The sequence below is a fragment of the Enoplosus armatus genome, chromosome 6 (assembly GCF_043641665.1).
Source record: "Enoplosus armatus isolate fEnoArm2 chromosome 6, fEnoArm2.hap1, whole genome shotgun sequence".
Lineage (NCBI taxonomy): Eukaryota > Metazoa > Chordata > Actinopteri > Centrarchiformes > Enoplosidae > Enoplosus > Enoplosus armatus.
The window spans coordinates 5,366,679-5,387,660 of record NC_092185.1 but is presented as its reverse complement, the minus strand read 5'-3'; the positions used below and the strand labels follow the sequence as shown (position 1 = coordinate 5,387,660).

Below are 20,982 nucleotides of genomic sequence, written 5' to 3'. Positions count from 1 at the left end.
GCTTGCAGTGTGGGGGGCACCTTATCCTTTGACAAATCTAATCTTAGTCTCGCTCTTTTTTTAATTGTCAAATTCAAATTTGCTCTATTGGCATGTGCACAGTTTGTTACAGTACTGCAAAGAAATACTACAGTCTCTCTCTCTCTCTCTCTCGCTCTCTCATACAAAGAGTATCTCTCTCCATTCATTCAGAGCTCAGCCTGCAGCTGCAACACACTCTGCTGTTACTATTTCTGTCAAAGTCTGCTTTAATGCACATTACACACTCAGTACAACACACACGCACAAACACCATTAGCGGCAGCTCAGCGATAGCATGTGGCTTCTCTAGCTCACTTGCTCCCTCTCTCTCTCTCTCTCTCTCTCTCTAAAACACAGAGAGGCTCGCTCGCCCTCAGTCGGCAGGCAGGCTGTGTGTTGGACAGAGCTCTGAGACGATCAGAGGGCTCTGAGAGAGCAGCGATGAGGATGAAGAGGAGGAGGACGACGAGCAGTGTTTGATCCGGAATAAAACTCCAGTCCAGCTTCTGGTTTCTGGTTTCAAGACGCTTTCAGATTCTGGTATTAACGAGGACTCAAGCTTCTGGCGTTTTGAGCAGAGACCAGTTTCTGTCCTTGAAGACAAGTCTGGTCTTTGGGCTCAGATTTTAAAGACAAATCCAGGTTTTGGTTTTAAGACAGAACAGGCTTCAGTCCATTTTCATTTCAGATTTTTCGGCTTCTTTTTGGAACGCTGCAGATGAAGGAGAAGAAGAACAGTTTCTATCTTCTTTCTCTGTTTGGAGGCTGAAGCAGCAGAGCAGATGGTGAGCGGTGTGTGTGTGTGTGTGTGTGTGTGTGTGTAGATACTGAATGTACAACAACACGTGCATGTGCCTTTGAAAGTGAGAAAGAGAGTTTTTTTTTGTCCATGCACCTTTATGTGTGTGAATGTACACTATGTGGCCAGAAGTAAGTGGAGACTAGTTCAAGTGAAGGACAGGCAGCATACTGAACCTGCAACTAATGATTATTTTCATTGTCAATCAATTTATTTTCAGATCATTTTCTTGATTAAACGATTAATGTAAACAAAACGTCTACAAATACTCAATAATGTCCATCCCTGTTTCCAAGAGCCCAAGGTGGCGTCTTCAAATGTCCTGTTTCGTCCCACCAACGGTTAAAAAGTTGCTAAAAAAATGTGTCAACAATTTCTGTTTGACCCTTTCCTCTTTCAACATGACAACACCCCCCATGCACAAAGTAGCAGACCCCCTACCTCAACCCCATCCAACACCTTTGGGGAGACCTGGACTGTGCCGACTCTGAGCCAGACCTTATCACCCAACAACAGTGTTGGACCTCACTAATGCTCTTATGTCTGAATGGGAGCAAATCCCTGCAGCCAGGTTCTAACATCTGATGGAAAAAGTGAAACCAGAAGAGTGGCGGCTGTTACAGCAGCAGATCAATGCTCATGGCTTTGGAATCACATGTCTATCACTATCACATATAGCTGGAATCTTTGGCTACTTTTGGCCATATTGCATAGTGCATATCTGTGCTTTTAATAGAGAGGGAGTCTAAAAGCATGTAGGAGTGAGCTTGTGTGTGTTTAGGTGTGCAGTCGGTGTGTGTGTGTGTGTGTGTGTGCTCGTTGTTTACTTGCTCTCTGTAGCCTCCGTGTTGATGCGGCAGTTTGTGTGTTTGTGCTCTCGGCCTTTTGGACCAAACGCTCAGCTGACTCGTTCTCAGGCTGTTTGGAGGAAAAGTGCAGCCACGGGGGGGGGGGGGGGGGGGGGGGGGGGTTGCTGCCTGTCAGAGGCCATTAAGCAGCCAGTGGGACACCACGTTAGATCCCAGAATACGGGAGCGATGCACTGCAGATGAAGCAGGGAACATCACATCGGCAGGACTTCAATGACAAAATCAAAACAGTGGAGTTTTAAATTGAGATAATAATCTGCGACTTTCCCACATGAAAAAAATGACTGTTTTGCTGCTTTTCCTAACACAAAGTCAAACAGGAAACTTATTGAAGAAAAAAAAAAGGTGTAACATGGCTTTGGGAAAATTCAGGGGGTTTCCCATTCACGTCAATTCCGCCACAGATTCCTGGAGCAGCATCTTGTGGCCATTAGAGGAACTGCAGCAAGTGAGGCAAGATGTTTGTAACAAATACAAAAATAAATAGGTATTTTACCCCAATAACTTAGCATTAGATTTATTTGACTGTAGGTGATAGATACAAGTATAGACGTGATGCAGGATAATATTGTTTAGTTGATTGATCTGTGATAACCAGCTTCATCTAATAAGTTACTACACACGGTGATACTTAGCCTGATAATCAGACTGAATTGTTTTTCTCTGTCCTTATTCACTATGACATCGTGTTCATGCCCTAACCAATCATCAGTGGGCAACGCATCCGTCACATCACTTTCAGTTGACACAGAAGCTGCTGCAGCTGTTCCCAGGACCAGATGACATTCTTTGCATCAGTAAAAGAAATGCCGATTTAAGACTTGTTATTTCTGTAAGTCGACGTACAACAAGTTGTACAGCTTCCTGTCAAAAGTTTTCTGGCCTTGGCACTAAAAGATGACTTCCCCATTATTAGTCCTGCCTACTAAGTTCTGCCAACTGTCTACTAAGCTGTCAATGAGCACAACACCAGACCCAGGGGAAGGAACACTAGTGAGCTAACGTTGGACTTCCAATAATGGCCGCCAGAAAGTTTGTTAAGCTATCAGACACCGATGATACTCTCGTCATGAGTAGCTCACTGAGGCTATTAGGTGACATATGGAGCAAGTACTGTGTATTTACTACAGGTCCTGTGAAAGTGCTTCAAATTAAAGTCTCAACAAAACAGCAGATGTGTGATGGTGACACCACAGTAAAAACAGTAAACAGAGAGGGAGAACATGGGGGGGGGGGGGGGTTCTCCTGGACCAATTGTTCCAACACCATCTGGACTCCCAAACAGGTGCCTGTCCCACTCACGGATTGAAACCACAGTTTTAATCTGCGACCCATCACTGCTGTGTGGGCGGCGTCTAATCTGGTTGATGGTGCTTTTCACAAGCTGTTTCAACGGCTGTTTGCTCCCAAAAACTTAATACAAACCAATTACTGAAGGACTTGGGGACATTTTTCTCTTCAGTTTCTATAACTGTGGAAGCATTTTCTAAGCTGTCATCACATGAGGATCCTTCCTGTTTGATGTAAAATTAGGTGAACAGCGTTCTTTTGAAGCAGGAAACTCAATTTTGGGGCATGAAGAGACATAAAATCCACAATCAAAATAACAGTAAAAACAAGGATGAAGCGATGAGCCCAAACCACAGCAAAACAATGATTGTGCGGCTTTTATGAGGCAACTTTATCTGACTGGAAGAGCTGGATATTAAATATTACAAACTATTATTTTGGTTACCAACAAAAACTGTTGACTTAGTTACAAAGTACAGCTGAGGCTGATGGGAATGTCATTAGTTGAGGTTGCAGGTATTTTGTCATAAACCAAAGTATTGGACACATTTAAATGTTGACGATGATGATGGTGCTAGATGAAAAGTCGCAGGATCACCAAAAATATTACAGTTCACTCTGAACCAAATTTGGTGCCAATCCATATTGTAGATAACAAATATTATGGCAATGCATCCAATATTAGAGATGTTTCAGTCTGGACCAAATTGGTGGTCTGAACCACTGACTCAGGCATTGTTTTGGCACCCGTATAAAAAAACTCTTGAGATTTAATTTTAAGTTAAAGTTACTCTAGACCAAAGCATCATCTACATAAAATAAAACAAATGCACAATACAGTATGACGTGTACAAAAGACACAAGTCCACGATTTTCCTTGGCCTGGAAAGGTTGTTGACTTTGTATTTTACTAATAAACCTGTTGGGTAAGGTTTGAGTTTAGGTGAATCTGACGTCCTCGACCTACACCCAGCAGCCTCTATGCTCTCTGTGGTTTCCATAAAAGTCACGATTCCAAAGAAAGAGATGCCAAATGCAGAAAGGAGGGCATGCTTAAAGAGACGAATGAATGAGGAGAGAGATGGTGAATAGCAGAAAAGCAGCCAGGAGCAACTTCAGCTCTCTTGATAAACAGAAGATGACATACCAACCCCTACGTTTGCTTTTGTTTTGGTCCTCGGCTTGCAGCTATATACGTGTTTGAGTGTGTATAAGCATGCAACAGTGGGTGTGTGGAGTGTTTTGATGGTGTACAATGTTGTGCATTACTCCCAAAGTAAAAGTCTTTCGAGGAAGACTTCGCTGTGTTTTCATTATTCGGCTCTGTGTGCAGGATTTATGTAAAGCAAGATCATGTTGTTCAGTAAATCCTCTCTCCTGTTTCCACAATGTTTAACATGATTCAACGTCCATCTGTTGTTACAACCATCAGACAAGGAGAGGGGTCAGAAGTCATCTTCTCCATAGGATTCCCCCCGCTCATCCTCTTACAGGCTGCTGTAGTAGACCTAATGTGACTGACAACTGTCATCGGTTTTGCCCTACTTCTGTTTTCTATTGATCTCCATTGCCGTCATTCTGCTTTGTGTTCAGTGCTGACATTAAAAATACTTGGTTAAGATTATATATATAAAAAAACTATATAGGGACTGATTTGGTGACTTGCAGATCAAAAGAGGACTAGACCTCTAAGATAAACTTGGGCTAAATGTGGTTGTAAAGTGAAAGCTGTTTTATCAGGCAATCTTAACAATAACAGAGATAAAACACAGAATATACAGCCAGTTACACACAAGCACATATAAACCAAAAATTAAAAGTTTAAATTCATTCAATGGGATGAGACAGTCAAGTTAGCAGGTCCTAACTACGTGTTGAAATATAGTCGTCAAATCTTTTTGAGACGGTTATATTTAACGTAAACATCTAAAAACCTGCAAATCACTAAATCAATGCTTAAGTGGGAACTATATTTCTGTTAAGAAACACAAACGTCTCTGTACATCTACGCAGAGAAGGGTGTTATGGCTAACTATTGTGGGTTGCAGAGGCTTGAAGATGAGTCCGACACACGGACCTACCAAGTCTCAACTAGTTCTGCAGTCCAGCACGTCAAACAAACTGATTAGTTGCTCCAACTTCCTGTCAGGAGGCAGATTTGAAATGGATGTGTTAATATCATGCGCAGCAGCCATGCAAACGTCTCTGAGCGACACCTGTACGTGTATGAGAAGCATGTTCATGCGTTTATTCAGCAACAATGACTATTGGTAGGAGATTGATGCAAACTGCCTTTCACATGCGTTGTACTCTCCGCCATCCACCCGTCCTCTTCATTAAGAGGTAGTATATCATTATTTGCATGACCGCAAGAGGACTCCTCAGGAAATGTAAACATTGTTGTTTTAAGCTTATTTCTAGTGAGAAAAGTCTAAACCTGCAGATCCCCTGAGCATCAGTACTTACTGTACGTTATCCTCTATACATATGTAGAGGAACTAAGGCTCTGACTTTGCACTTCTAGTTTTTGGTCTCTTGATGACGTGAAGTGACGTCAATTGTTCTTTGGTAGTCACATTTGCCTCTCCATATGTCCTCCCATTATCTCCCTCCTCTACCTGCATTGTAATTCCTCCTGTTTTGTAATGTCATTTGTGGCCTGAAGGCACTTTCCTGCCTCACGCAGTCCGCAGAAGAGTGACTGGCATCTTTGTTTCTGCAACAAAAGAAAGACCTTGAGGCAGCGTTTCTCTGGCTCTTTATAGCAGCTACAGACGGATGATGGAGTGACAGCACTTTTCTTTTCCTCTGCAGCTTTATCTCTCATGCACACTTTCCCCCTCCATATCTGAGTGCCCCAAACTGCCAGAGATATCAAGAGTGAATTATGAAGTGAATTAAAAATGACCGAATCATCAAAAAATAAAAACATTTTTCTTGATTGTATGTGTGCAACAATGCTGACGCTGTACTGTATCTGCAGCGTACAGGAATTGCGAGTAGGCGTTAAGAAGACAGAAGTTGGCATTGACTTTTCTCCGGTGTTAGTGTTGCTGGATGAAAACACAGAGGATTATTTCACTTCATCATGAAGCTCCTTGTGTGTTTTCTCTGAGCGAGAAAGCAAAGAATGAAAAGGATTGAGGACAAGCGAAATGCTGTGAATTGCAGCACAACTCTGGCCTGTAATGCCAATATACTGTAAATCAGCTCTGCGGGAGACTAAGCTGTTGATGTTTTTTAATCAGTGCACACGAAATACTCCACTTAATCTTGCATGTCGAGATGCACACTTCATGGCAGCTGAGAGGTTTGAGAAACAGGCTTGTGAAAAGAAAATCATCAGTTTGAATCCCTGGACCAGATGTGAAGTGCAAAGCTTGGAGTAAATGAACGGGTAAATCTTTCATTTGCTACCAACAAGATGAATGAAAGCAAAGGCGTGCGTAAAAGCTGAAAGAGAGCAAAGTAAATCTAAGCAAAGCTCACAAACGGATTGTCTCAAAGGAGTCATTTCAGTCGTCCAGTCTTCTTTCATTTCCTAATTTCTCATAGACAATGTAAGGTGACTGACAGTTGGAGCACTTCACGGACTGGATGAACATGAAACTCTCCTGGTTTTATTCAACATAAACCTATAGTATCATTAAATGATCCAGGAGCCTCCTCTGTTTCTATGTTGAGGATCATTGAGGAAATCATTAAATGATCCAGAAGGAAATACATCTGGAACCTGCTTCACTTTTCACTTCACAACTTTTCCTCTTCTGTTTCCATTTTCTGTTTTCCAGGACGTTCTCCTCAGCTGGACATTGGTGTGAACTGGCAGAGAGCAAGGACAGCCTGATGAGAGCCTAAAGCTGCAGTAAAGTCAAGGTGACAGATATGAAGAACCTGGACCAGTATGGGCAAAGCCACATGGAGAGTTTGGGTGAGTCTGGACAGACGCTTCATTCTTCACACTGTAGAAATTTAACCACAGCTGGAATGTAAGACTCCACGTTAATGAAGCTTTTTTACCTTTGCTTTCCTTTATTTTCTTCATACTAATTGTCGGTGCAGTGTTGTTGTGACTTCTTTCTCTTCAAGGTCAATAAAGTTCGTAGAAAAATCTCATCAGAAAAATTCAGATTCAACACGATCTTTTTGGAAATCTGAAGCAGAAATTTGACTGTTCGAAACGGATATTTCCAGAAACAGCACATTTGAGCTTGTTGAATCAAAGGTCTGGTCACATGAGACAAAACTCTATTAACTCCAGGAAAACAGAAGGGAGAAGGCTTGAATTCACAGACTTAGAATGAGTGCAGCAATAGAATATTAGGTTCATAGACCAACAGCATGGAGGTCGATGATAACTGATAAAAACTGTCTTTGTGTAGTATTGAGTTTTGGCAGTTTGAAAGGATGCCATTGTTTTGTTTGTTTCTTGTGTCTTCCAGTCTGCGCAACCCTGTCCAGTCTGGTGTTGGTTCTACTGGGACTACTGGGCTCGGTCCACGGCTGTCCTGGTGTCTGCACCTGCTATGGTAACACCACTGACTGCTCTGCTGTCGGTCTTCTCTCTCTGACACCCATCCTAGCACTGCTGGACCAGGACTCTCTGATCCTCCGCCTACCCCAGAATAACCTCTCCTCCCTGGGTACGACTGAGCTGTCCAACCTCAGCAGCCTGGAGCTCCTGGATCTTTCCCAGAACCACTTTTCCACCCTGCAGCCTGGAGCTTTCTCTGGCCTGAGTGGTCTGCGCTGGCTCAATATCTCTGCAAACTACCTCGGGGTGCGCATGGTGACCTCTGACCCCAACAACAGCACAGAGGTCCTGCAGGGCTTAAATGGAAGTCAAGGGAGCGTTGGCCTGAGCAAGGATGTTTTCAGGGGGCTGTGGCGGCTGCGAGGGCTCGACCTGTCCTCCAATGGACTCCTGTGGCTGCCCAAGGGCCTGCTGGATGTGCTTTCGAGACTCACCTGGCTGTCCTTGGCCAGCAACCGGCTGGTGGCCCTTGACAGAGTCACCTTCGAGCCCCTGGTGAGGCTACAGCAGCTCCAGCTGGCGGGAAATCCCTGGGAGTGCGACTGCAAGCTGAGGGACTTCAAGCACTGGATGGAGTGGTTGCTTTACAGGGGTGAGCAGGGCTGTTAGCAAGCCTCTCCAAATCTCAAATACTCTGAAGTTGATAGTTTTGGCAGTTGGCTTACAGTGCTTTAAGACCGTACCGGAGCGAATCACTTTGTATTTTGAGTCTGTACTTCAAACGCTGTCTAATCTAAGCAATTAATCTCCTCTCTGCAGGATGGATGTATGCTGAGCAAAGACATCTAAGAATATAATGACCTCCGTCTCTCTAAATCCTCTCCTGTCTCTCCCGGTTTCCTTCTTCCTCATTTCCTCTACTTCATCCTTCCTCTCCCTGTACTTCCCCCTCTTTTTTTGTTTCTTCTCTTTGTCTGTTTTATAGATGGGCAGGTAGACACGATGCAGTGCAGTCTCCCGGGGGATTTGAAGGGCAGGGACATCCGCAGCGTGCCAGCAGAGATGTTCAACTACTGCCTGCAGAGTCCGATCAAAGAGGGCGCGTCAGGTTATGCCACTCGACCTCCCTGCCCGCCCGGCCGGATCAGCAGCAACGAGGAATGTGTTCGCCAGAGGTACCGGCCCGTCAGTGTCCGGCGAGCACACGGCACCCAAATCGTTGCAGGCGTGATTTGTGGCACAGTGTGCGTCATGATGGTGGTCGCAGCAACTTACGGCTGCGTCTACGCCTCACTGATGGCACGGTACCAGAGGGAGATGAAGAGCCGTGGCCAGCCTCTGATGGCCGAGTCCGGAGCCGAGACAGACCTGGAGGACGGGAATATGTCATCTCCGAACTCGCCAGATGAGACGCCGCCCAAAGAGGCCTGCGGCATCGTGCACGGGTATCGAATCAGCAGCTTCTGACCCACTGCTTTTTACTGATTTTAGATCCTTCCAGGACGTTCTGGCTGCTTCTGCTCCTCAGCTCTCATCATTGATGACACAACGTCTGGAGAGAGAAATCCTGCAGCTCTGTGATTGTGCTGAAAATCTCTGGGTGGGGGCTGATTGTACAGCTAATGGACCGGACTAGACTCAGTGAAACTGGAATGCTGCGGCACTTCTTTTAATGTATGGATGCTCTGTGAATTGTTATTCCCTGCGCTGCATCTCTCAGCCAGCTTTTAAACTCCTCTGAAGCTGCTGTTTGGCACTTCTGCACCTTGACTTCCCTTCATCTGTGTCTTTGTTTCTTCTCTAGAAATATGAAAGTACCTTTTTGTTCAAGTTGTCTGTCTTTGTATCTGAGCCCAACAAGCACAAGCTCCAAAAGTACAAATGTCTGTGAATCTGTGAAATGTGACATTTCTCCTGTTGTTTGCTCCACAAATTGCCTTTTTTTTCTTGATTATAAGGCGATTTCCAGTTATGTGTATTTTATGTTATCCTTGAGAAATAATTCTTTGTACCTCTGTTAAGTGGTTGCCTAGTTGATTTCCCTCAAAATAACAGACACTTAAAACCATGTTAGAGTCCTGCTGCTGTCAGGGAAGTGCTGCTTAAAGCTTCATCACTGAGGTAAACTGCATTCTAACAATATTAGAGCTGTACTGCCATCTAGAGGGCAAGCTTTGAGCTACAACAGCTTTCACTCCAGCACAAACAAACTTTCAAACTCTATGACAACAATTATTCCCAACATAGTAAAGTATGAGATACTGAAATTGTGTGACGGTATCAGCCCACATATACTGTAACTTCTATGTGTTTTAATTTATTTTGTCCATCTTTTCTGTGATAAGCACATTAAACATTCAAGTCTCAAATCCAACTCAAGGACTGTTAATCATGCTGAAGATAATAAACTCTATTTATCTAAACTGTATTTTTTTCTTCTTTAAAACACCACAATGTGACAGCCACAGAACAAGTCAGCACAGTTCACATGACAACAGATTCAGTCTTTGCCACAAACCACAAACCATATGATCCAACAATAGCCAGGAAACCACATTCATCAAACCATTAAGAAAAGAGCCAGACTCAAAGTAAACCACACTCACAAGATGAAATGAAAGAAAATTCTAGGGTTCAACATCGACATGTTCAGGGATTAAGATAAACATGATCGTGTTTTTCAAGAAATCCTGCAAAATGTTGTTATCTCTTTAAGTCAAGCGTTACAATATACAAAATGTAAACTGGTCACACGTCCTGGATAACAACTCTGGATTCATGCTTGAAATTTCTTATTTTATGTCAATAAAAAGCCATAAAGATAAGTGGAAATATTATACTTTATTTTACTTTAAGTCAGACTCAGGTTGCAGCTGGTAGTCCCTTTTCTCTAGTAAGCAAATGCTACTTTCTTGCTTTGGTTCTCATGTTATTTAAATTGTTATATGCACCTTCTTTTCAATTTCGTCTCAACCAAGATTACACTGTTTAACCTGTACTCAGGTTTCTGCAGGGTTCACCGAGTTCAATTCAAGACTTTTTAAGGGCTTTTTAATACCACATAGAATGCAATCTAATCCCTGTCACACTTCTGTGGTCTTCTGTGTATCACTCAAGAGTTGATGGAAAGTGGGCCAATAAAGGAAACAATAGACAGTAAACCAACAAGCAGAATCGATGATAAAACAGCCACAACATATCCAAGATGTCCCACAGATGAGGTAAACATCACAGCAGTTCATAGTCACATTTTAAAAGACTCCACAGCTTAAACGTTGAGTGAATCAGAGCTGCAGCAGTGTGACTCACCTCCAGCCATTGCCGTCTTTCCTTCAGATGACACCGTCACTGATGTCGTGGCTACGATGTACTTCACTCCTGTTGAGAGAAGATTCACCTCAGGATTAGCTGATTAGGGACAAACGGAATGATAATGATAATAATGTATTGCTTTGTTGAAGAAATAAATGTTGAGGGCTGAAGAGACGGACCTTTGTCGTTGACGGGGTAGTAGTAGAAGATTCCAGGAGTGTTTTCCACGGCCAGGCGGTACCACAGGGGGAAGTGATCGATGGTGTACAGGTTGTCTTTATCAGCCGGAGTCAGAAACCGTCTGTCGAGTGAAAGTTCACCTTCAGACAACATTTTACTTTGAAACTTAGTGCAGAAATTAACTGGTGAATTTATTTAGCCAGACTGGAAAAAATTGTAGCATTTCATCCCTGGATTGTAGCATTGTGACCATCAACAATAATAATAATAATAATAATAAACCAAAATAAAGTTGGGCAGGCCGGTTGTATTTGTCCAACAAGCTGCTTTTTTGTCTTCGCCCATGTTTTTGCTTCCTTGGGTTTCTTTTTGCTGAGTCAGCTGTTGAGTTTCTGTGTGAACTCCTCTGAGACAAACTGTGTGCTGAGCAAAGTGAACTGGACACACAAACTGTGAATTCTGCTTGGTTTGAGTCTTACTTTGCCACTCTGGTCTCCACTCCTGCGTATCTCATGATCCTCATCAGGCCGGCTCGAGTACCGAGGAAGGCCGTCTCAATCCCAGGCTCCACCCTGCATAAAGACAGACACACACACAAGGACAGCAGACACACGCACACACACACACCAGACAGAAACACAAGAGGATGGAAGTTAATTATCTGTATAAAAGCTTTTTTATTCAAGTTCAGATAAACCCAACGGCTGATTTCACGCGTCTCGTCATGTTTGTCAGGAGTAAAAATCTGAATCTAAACACCACAAACCTGAACAGAAAAAAAGAAATGTTTTTATTTATCCGTGTATTTTTGGGTGAACTGCCCCTTTAATCCTTCACATTATCAACTATAAAACATGCTGAATATTTCGGGTCTCACCTGTCGTTAAGCATCAGGGCGTTCCAGTAGGCTTCTAGTGGAGCTGTTACCACGGCGTCAAATAGTGTCTGCTGCAGCAATACCTCGTCACCTAGGCAACGGACAGGCCCGGTCAAACAACAGTGACTTTTAAATCAAGGTCACATAAACACTCGTCACTATGAACAAGAACTTCTTAAATGCTGTGACCAGGACAGACTCTCTATTGTATATTTCCAAAAACTGTTTCATCAAAGTATTATAATAAGTCATTAAAAACGTGTCAAAAACCTACACTCGAGGTCGGGTTCCTTCCCCAGCAGGTAGCGGATGGCGGCCTGAAGCTGAGAGTATTTTCGGTGGCCGGGGTCGATGTCTGTCTCACAGTATGTCCTGAGGAGAGAGGTTTATTAAACCAGGATAAACAGCTTCCCTGAAACCTGCCTAGAGGCTGCTGGGAGTTTAATATGTTTTCAGCTGATTCTAGATCGAGTTTATGGGGAAAAAAACATATTATTTAATATATGAGAAGATTCTAGGATTGTACAAATCCTGACTTTTACTCTTTACTCTTACTACATACACTCTTTTTCCAATCACCTTGTAATTTACGGTTCAATAACACAACATTGTTTCATTCATCTGTGTCTTCTGCACATATAGACTGATTAAAGGTTAAATTGCTGCATCCTGATGAAATCTACCATCTTAAATATGAGTTCATGTTCACATACCACTCAGAGGCGATGCTGAGGTCTGGGGAGGTGAGATCGTGCAGGCCTGCAGAGGAAGGTACAAACACTTCAGTCAGTTACAGATTTACTTCCTTGCATTTCAGTTTAAGAAGCTGCTGTGTGGCTAACAGCCTGTCGTGTGTGTGAGGTTGTATTTTTCTATGTATGAATAAACTATTTAAGTAGAGTGCTGTCCTACTCCTGTTTTTTAATTTGGAGGATTCAGGATACACCTACACATTCTGGGGTTGAGCGTGTTGATTCATTTTCTAAGTTGTGTTTTTCTAACCAACTGCGGCATCAGATACAGCAGTTATTAGAGTATAGTTACAGGAATTGTGGGAAATCGTACCTTCCTCCACAGACACATTTCCCACAAACATCAGCCTTCCGTGACCCCTCGTCAGCACCATGCCGAAGCTGCAGAGACACAGGGAAGGATTTCTACATTTAATAATAAACACTGTGAAATGCTGCCCTCTAGAGGTCAAACCATGCAGATACAACTGAATGTATCAACAGTGAAAAGAAAAACATTTTTTCACACAAACATTTTCCCTCAATTCCTTATGCTTTTAAATGAGAAGACTGAGTGAACTGAGTGAAGACAGACATTATCAACATGAACTTTAACCTTTACCCGAGTTACTGATCTGCGATTCAAAAATGTAAGTTAAACTTTACCAAAACTGCCAGAGTGACGGTGCACCTGAGAGAAAAATCTATCATATTCATCATATTTTCTCAACCTTGATTTATAATTATCTTCCTCCCTGTCAAAACATCTGTCCATCTTGTACTTTTTTGCTGTTTGAATACATCTTGCTAACTTGACTTAAATGAACTTAAATTATCAGGCACAGATGGAATAAAAGTTTTCAAAAGCACCTTTAAAATTGTTTAAAAGGACTGAAGAAAAACAAGCTAGCTTACCTGAAAGGTGTCTCATCAATGTTTGTGTAGAAGTAGTCATTGACGAGGAACAGAGGTCGTTTCTGTTGGAGGAGTAGGAAACCACATTACGATGAGTGCTGTCAGTCACTGTAGAACCTTTAAACTCTCCAGTCATAAATCAACTAGCTGGGTCCTCATCAGAGCTAATCAATCAGTCTGATCAGGTAGATTTGATGACGTTACTGTGACTCATAAAAGTCTTATCTTTAGCTCTGGTCTCAACTACAAAACACTGACATGTTTCAGCTCCGTTAGCCTGAACTGTCAGTTAGCCAATTAGCCCACAGTTATCTCTAAGAAATGCTAATGCTAGCCTCTGGTAGCTACTATAGCTAGTCTGATACATGTGACAGTTAGCTCAACAATTTTTATGGTTAGCAAACAGAAATCAGCTGTGACATTTCAAAAGCACAACTGTCTATTCACCATAACTGTTGCCAATCAAATGAAGATCAATCAGAGAGTTCTTCTTCTTGGAATTAATGAAATACACTACTGTCAGCTACTGAGCTGGAGGGAAACTAACTTCGTTCCTAGTCTTTATAACTTATTTCAGAATCAGAATCAGAATCAGAAATACTTTGTTGTTCCCCAGGGGGAAATTATACAGTACCGGTGCTCCCATTCAAGAGCAGAAAGTAGCATAAATTTAGAAATGAGAGTATGTACAAAAATAAAATAAAATAAAAAATATACACTATAATAAAATTTGTAAGTTTTCAAGGTTTAATTTCTGTTATGTCCACCAACACCACACTAAAATATCCAGTGCTTTTAGTCTGAATGCTGGTAATTTAACTACACGTCATAATGCATGCTCTCACTGAGGGTGAGTGTGGTCTGTGCAGGCGCTCTTATCTCTGTCTGTGCAGCCATGGCAGCTGTCACCGCTCATGCTAACAACTCGGTGCTGCTGTTTATTTCAAACAAACCAGGAACTTAAATTACATCTCTTCTTGAGACACATCTGACAGGTGATGTTTAATAACAGCAGGTCAGTTATTCTGCTTTTTTAATCTCCAGAATCATCCCTATGTTGTGTGTGAACATCAAAACTGTTACAACTTTTACTTGTATGAAAATAAATTGGGGTGTTATATTAAGAAACTGTGATTAACACTCTGAATTGACTGATTCACTCACCCCTTTATCCACTGATGCTCTGATGTTCAGGCTGCTGCTGCCAGTCTCTCCCTTCACCATGGCTGTTCTCAGCTGGAAGTGCGGGACGAGATCAAGGTTAATACAAAAGTCAAATTAGTTTCTTCTTCTTCTTATGCCGGGTTCAGACTACAAGATGTCTGTTGAGATGGTCACTGTGTCCAATTAGGTGATTACAGAGTCATAAATTCTTGCTGTGACTCAACACAGTCCCAGTTAGTCCCGACCAATCATAGCTTCACGTCTTTCACGACCTGCGTGATGTCAGGATGGAGGTGCTAGGGTCCGACTTCCGGGAACAAGAATGTAAAAACAAACAATGGCGCCCTAAGTGGTGTGAATGACACTGCCTTAAAAAGGAAAGAAAAACTTCCCTCTGTGTCACAGTTTCACCTCGCAGCACTGACAACATCATCCCGCTTTCTCTTCGCCACGTTTACAACTGAAGAGCGCACTGTGCTCCTGTTGGTCAACGTCAGAACACATGGTAGAATTTGTGGTACTTGGTGAGAAAAGGCAAAAAAAAAAAAAAAAAAGATACACTACACGGGATAAAACCATCAATTGTCGCGTCCAACGCCCATTTTCATTCCCGGTGTCCTACGTCTGTCGGGATCGTACTGATACACTATCGTGTAGTCTTAACCCGGGATTAGACTTTAAAATTAGATTACAATGTGTGAAGGGTTTCATTCCAACTCGCTGTTCATTCACTCCTCCAAATTTTGCTAGCTGAGATTCATCTGGTGATATCTGAAAAAACATTTATAATTCTGTCCTCAAATAATGTGTGTATATGTGTGTGTGTGTGTGTGTGTGTGTGTGTGTGTGTGTGTGTGTTTGTGTGTGGTTACCGTCTCCTCTGTATCCTCCCACTCCACCTCAGACAGATCCACACTGTTGTAGTTTGGCTTCGGCTTCAGTTTCTTTCCATCTTTATACTGTAGGACAGAGGACACACTGTTGCTGTGTGTGTAACACTGTATAACTGTCCTTATAAATACTTAATACCTTTTCCCCTTAATGGACCCTTCAGGACATCTGCTATACTGTAATAGTACATCTCTTACTTTAAATAGAGCTCTAGTAAATCAGAGCTGCTGTGGCTCTTGAACTAAATATCTTCTGCAGTAATGAAACAGAACTCACCAGAGGTCGAAGGTCAGGGTGAGCCAGGATGTAACCGTTGTTGGTGATGAGGAAGGCATAGCCGTGAGCTCCCAGCTGTGGAGGAAGACGATGAAACACATGGAAGTAAGCTCGAGGAATGTTGACATTTAAGCTCTTATTGTGAAATCTGTCGTCTCATGTCTTACTCTGGATTAAAGCAGAAAATGGAGCAGATATGATTCAAACAGGCCTGAGCTCACCATGTATCTGGGTGCCAGCTTCATCACCTCCATCAGGGGGATGTCGGAGCCGACCACACCCAGCAGGATGCCATGGGACAGCTGGAGAGACAGGCAGCAGGGTCACTATAATACTGCTTTATTATATAGAGTTTAGACATCTGAAGAAACTTCTGATCAACTGATACTATTAGATCTCATCAATCTGTGATGTTTAACTACAACTACAAATACATTTAATCTGTTTCCTGCTCCTGTGGAAGTACGAAGGGGTCTCTGTGGTTTTTGTTCTCTGATGGGTTTTTCTCTGAAGTCCTCACTCTGACTCTCTGACTCCTCTAGAGCTGCTGGAAATACCCAAAGTAACATCCCATCCTGTTCACATCCAGTTTAAACTGCTTTTGTTTAAAAATGTGACTGTAACATTTTAATTTGCAACTAGTTAACACGTAGCTAAATGTTTAGCTCATGTTAGCTTGTTAAAATATGTTCAAGTTGCATTAGTTTTGGAGGTCATGAAGTGTCTGACAAACTTTGACCTGCTGCTGGCTCTAGATAAAAAGTCAGGGGATCACCAGTCATTAGGATTCATCCACTTGGCACCAGAAATGTCTGTATAAAATTGAATCGCCATAAAATCGAATATTTGTCCAGATATTTCTCTCTGGACCAAAGAAAGACAAACCAACACAGCTATCGACAGACAACTGCTCTCCACTTGGCAAAACCTTTGGGTTTAATGTGACATCTTGTACTTCATTCTTACATAAATGTGCATTAGAGTTGACACTGACCGTTTCTTTCTTCTTGCTGAAGACCGGCATGGCCACTGAGGTCATCAGCAGCAGACTCTGAGCTTTGGTGGTGAAGAGCTGAGACACAGCAAGACATTCAACACACACTGTGGTCATTCAGAAAAACACACTTTCAAAACATAAATGATGGATCAAGGAAAGGCTTTTTAAAGATAGACATTTAAAATGGCGGCGCACAGCGTTACTCTCTACCCGGCTATCAGTGATGGAGCAGGAGACGTGACCCCATGTAATCTGTGCTTGGATTAAATGGTGCTGGGAGGACAAAATAACAGAACCACTTTCTAATCTTATGTAATTTAACACCTATCACCTATCCTATCGTAACCTTGTGAAGCTTACGATATGTGTTTTGTTTTCAGATCAAAGGGCTTTGATTCAACTCCAGGGTGACTTTTGAGGTCATAGTTTGTCCCAGTTTGTTTTCTATATAAAGCTTATTCTTCCTCATCTATGTATAAAGCATATAATCTAATATATATATATATATATATAGAGCACATTATTTTATATCTATACACAAATATAATATAATGTTTACTGTGACACTGTTTGCAGCTAGTACAACTCTGAGGTTGAACTCCAGGTGGCGCTGTAGGACTGCTGCAGTTCTGCGTACATCTAAAGACACTCTGGTGGTAAAAGTACTACAATCTAAACCAGTGGTTCTCAACATGCAGGCCATGACACTTCAGGAGGTCATGAAATAACTTGGAGGGAGTCATTAATAAACGTTAATATGTCGAAAATGTTTCATCAAACTTTGAAACTTTTCTCTGGCTGTAAAGTGTGGGAGCACATAAAGACAATAAAATGTGAATAGAGAGTTTGGGGAAACTAATCCAACAAAAAAACTGTAGATCTTCTGTACTTTTGTACATTAAGAAACAGCGTTGATGTTTTGAAAGTCGTTGAAACTGTGTAAACTTTCCAAACTTAAACAACGAGCTGGCAGAGGATCTTTTGATCAGCAGGAGTAACTCTGGAGTCTCTACGCTGCCAATGTCTCAAAAATACAGTTTCCTAAAACCTCTGATTAAAACATGTCTCTCCTCTTTGTCCTGCTACTTCTTTAACTCTCAGATAAACCATTAATATTAAAACCATATTCAAGAACTTTGAGGGAGTCTGGAGCCAAACAGGCTGAGAACCGTCTTGTTCTACATGTTAACTCCTGCAGGAACTCTGTGATGAAGAACTGACTGCTCATCTAAAACTACAACTTCTTCTTCTTTACCTCCTTGGTGTTGGGAAGCTGTCGGAGCGATGGATGGAAAGGCCCAGAGGATCATGGGAGAATGAGCCGAAACACAGGGAGGAAGGAAGCAGATAGATGAAGGTGAAGTGAAAATGATGATGATGATGATGATGATGATGATGATGATTGAACAGTACGTTGACTTAAAGGAGAAGTTCATCCCAAATGTAAATGAAGAAAAAGGTTTTATTTCTTCATATCTGATGTAAATATGGATGTAATAAGAATCCCTAGTCTAAATAATGAACTGCTCCTTTAAGCTCTCCGATTGGCCGGCTCGGCTCACCACAGTATCCATGTAGGCTTCTGTCCAAATGATGTCATGGTCGTGGTTGATGACCATTGGTCGGCTGAGCACGTGCAGGTACTCCATGACGTTCTCCTGCACGTCAGCCAGCGTGGAGATGTGTGTGTAGTAACCTGAGAAAACACACAGAAACACAGAGTATATGACTGCATGTACGTCAGGAAACACAGGTGAACACACACACACACACACACACACACACACACACACACACACAGACCGCTGACCTTTGTTGTTGCAGGCGATCCACTTGGTGTTTTGAGCGAAGGTCATCTCTCTGCCGATCAGGTAGGTGAAGACTCGCACCTGAACAGAGAAACACTTGTTGTTACTCCTCTTACAGCCGGCTGTGTGTTGTGGCATGCGTACTTTCCCAACATAAGTTTTTTGGAATATATGACTTCTCTTCAAGAATTATCATAATTGAAGTTTGATTGAAAACTGCAGATAACTGATCAGAAAATAGAGCGTAATCTTATTTTTTTGTTCCATCCCCCGACAGGTGAAGGTGTAATGTGTTGAAATGTGCTGTGTGTCTCCTCAGGCTCTGTGGGCCTCAGTTCTGGTTCGTCCTCCTCCCTCGTGCTATTGGCTGGTGAATCTGGGGACCTGCAGCCAATAACAGTCCGTGGGGGGGTATATTAAGCTGCACTTCGAAGCCTCTCGGTCACTTTTGCTGCCTGTTTTCACCCACAGTGTTTGTGTATTGTGAGATATGTTGCTGTCAAGTTACCTTCAGAAAGGAAGTAATCTTGCTGTTAGATTTCACTTAATCAATTAATTATTTTCAGTTACTGTTTGCAGGACGACCCGTCTCCTGTTTTTTTTGTGTTGATAGTGAGTCGAGTTTAGGATTGTAACTTTTCTTTGTGTGTCATTTTATTTCTACTCAGGGCTGGTGGTCCCTCCCTGATGTTACACATAAGCTTCTATTTCTGGCAATAAAAGACTAAAATACTGAACAAACTGACTCATCATATCCTTCAAATAGTTTTATGTTACCACCCTACTGTCATAATTAAAGCTTTTAACACCTGACTTCCCTCCAGATTCTGTCTCATTGACCCAGAACAGAACAATTCCCAATGATGTCAATGTTTTTTATCGCTGTTCTGACTTTTTTTTTTTTTTTTACTGTATGCAGTTGAATGAAAGAAGAATCTGTCACATGTCACCATTTTGGTGAGAGAGCCTTACTGACAGTATTCCATTATTCCGTGCTAAACACGTCCCGTTCCAGCAGTTAATTTCAGTGGTGGATTTTGCAGAGAAATCCTAGTGAACTTGGGAGGATCTCCAGTTCTGGGCCTCAGCCCTGGTTCTCACCCTGCGCTCAGGCCAGTTGAACTCCTCAAAGACAGACTCGAAGTCCTCCATGGCTCCGTCTGTGATCAGCATGATGGCCTGGTTACACATGCTGCCCTGACCGTTCGCCCTCGCCTGCACACACACACACACACACACACACACACACACACACACACACACACACACACACACACACAACACACATACAGAGCAACAACTACATATGACTCCAGTCCACTTGATTCAGAACACAATATAAGAACCATCTATACTCTAACAGGGTTACCAGTGACTGTTATGTGTCCTCTGCATCACATTCACTTCAGGATTTGAATTTTTATGATTTATTCTTAGAGTTAGTGTTACTGTCAAGGCTGGATTACCCGCCAGGCAAAGAGGGGACAGTCCTAGGACCACAGAACCTCAAATTCACTGTCAACATGTTTTAGAAACTGCAGAATTGTTCCAAATATCCTACAGGATGTTTTGTAACAGCAACAGTGGTAACAAATTAAGTTAATATCTTACAATAATCACACAGATCTTTAAGGTCTTATTTTGTTTAATAATGAGCTCAGTTTCATTTTCAGTCTTTTTGCTCCTGTGATCATTAACAGACACAAACCTCATTGAGGATTTTGAAGGATTCCTTCATAGCGTTCTTGATCTTCGCTTCTCCTTTAACATGCAGCTCCTCTACCAGCAGCTTAAAGTGCTGAGAGAGACAGAGAGAGAGAGAGAGAGAGAGAGAGAAACACAGAGACAGAGAGAGAGAGACAGACAGACAGGGAGCGAGACACAGACAGACAGACAGACAGGGAGCGAGACACAGACAGACAGAGAGAGGGAGACAGACAGAGAGAGAGAGAGAGAGAGAGAGAGAGAGAGAGAGAGAGAAACACAGAGACAGAGAGAGAGAGACAGACAGACAGACAGGGAGCGAGACACAGACAGACAGACAGACAGACAGGGAGCGAGACACAGACAGACAGAGAGAGGGAGACAGAGAGAGAGAGAGAGAGAGAGAGAGAGAGAGAGAGAGAGAAACACAGAGACAGAGAGAGACAGACAGACAGCCAGACAGGGAGTGAGAGAGAGAGAGAGAGAGAGAGAGAGAGAGAGAGAGAGAGAGAGAGACAGACAGACACACACACACACACACACACACACACACACACACACACACACAGACAGACAGACAGACAGACAGAGAGATATTAAGATATTTGTCTCTTTCATTTGTGGTACAAAAAGTACTAAAAAATAGAAAGTATTCCCGGTGGGTGAACAGACCC

At 42.5% G+C, this 20,982-nt stretch overlaps 2 protein-coding genes across 2 annotated transcripts in view; one reads left to right on the top strand and one right to left on the bottom strand.

Annotated features, from left to right (window-relative positions):
• The window catches only part of LOC139286063 (voltage-dependent calcium channel subunit alpha-2/delta-4-like), a 57,982-nt gene that overhangs the window by 21,332 nt on the left and 15,668 nt on the right, over positions 1-20,982 (bottom strand). The window contains exons 10-27 of the mRNA XM_070906728.1: positions 20,313-20,402; positions 19,706-19,819; positions 18,607-18,685; positions 18,359-18,492; positions 18,052-18,069; positions 16,794-16,871; positions 16,021-16,101; positions 15,800-15,874; positions 15,505-15,591; positions 14,633-14,704; positions 13,469-13,530; positions 12,888-12,955; positions 12,536-12,581; positions 12,097-12,194; positions 11,823-11,913; positions 11,425-11,517; positions 10,945-11,066; positions 10,763-10,831 (exon numbers count right to left, since the gene is read on the bottom strand). Coding sequence (XP_070762829.1) covers positions 10,763-10,831; positions 10,945-11,066; positions 11,425-11,517; positions 11,823-11,913; positions 12,097-12,194; positions 12,536-12,581; positions 12,888-12,955; positions 13,469-13,530; positions 14,633-14,704; positions 15,505-15,591; positions 15,800-15,874; positions 16,021-16,101; positions 16,794-16,871; positions 18,052-18,069; positions 18,359-18,492; positions 18,607-18,685; positions 19,706-19,819; positions 20,313-20,402 — 1,477 coding nt within the window. The remainder of the gene's footprint in view (positions 1-10,762; positions 10,832-10,944; positions 11,067-11,424; positions 11,518-11,822; positions 11,914-12,096; positions 12,195-12,535; positions 12,582-12,887; positions 12,956-13,468; positions 13,531-14,632; positions 14,705-15,504; positions 15,592-15,799; positions 15,875-16,020; positions 16,102-16,793; positions 16,872-18,051; positions 18,070-18,358; positions 18,493-18,606; positions 18,686-19,705; positions 19,820-20,312; positions 20,403-20,982) is intronic.
• LOC139286064 (leucine-rich repeat and transmembrane domain-containing protein 2-like) lies at positions 6,865-8,920 on the top strand. The gene is made up of 3 exons (XM_070906729.1): positions 6,865-6,910; positions 7,422-8,105; positions 8,439-8,920. The coding sequence occupies exons 1-3, from the start codon at positions 6,865-6,867 to the stop codon at positions 8,918-8,920; spliced, it is 1,212 nt and encodes a 403-aa protein (XP_070762830.1).

Bases quoted from the DNA above. Each gene is read 5' to 3' on its own strand.
- LOC139286064 (XM_070906729.1), top strand. From the start codon at position 6,865: ATGAAGAACCTGGACCAGTATGGGCAAAGCCACATGGAGAGTTTGG. The intron at 6,911-7,421 runs GTGAGTCTGGAC...TGTGTCTTCCAG, and splicing joins AAGCCACATGGAGAGTTTGG to TCTGCGCAACCCTGTCCAGT. The intron at 8,106-8,438 runs GTGAGCAGGGCT...TCTGTTTTATAG, and splicing joins GGAGTGGTTGCTTTACAGGG to ATGGGCAGGTAGACACGATG.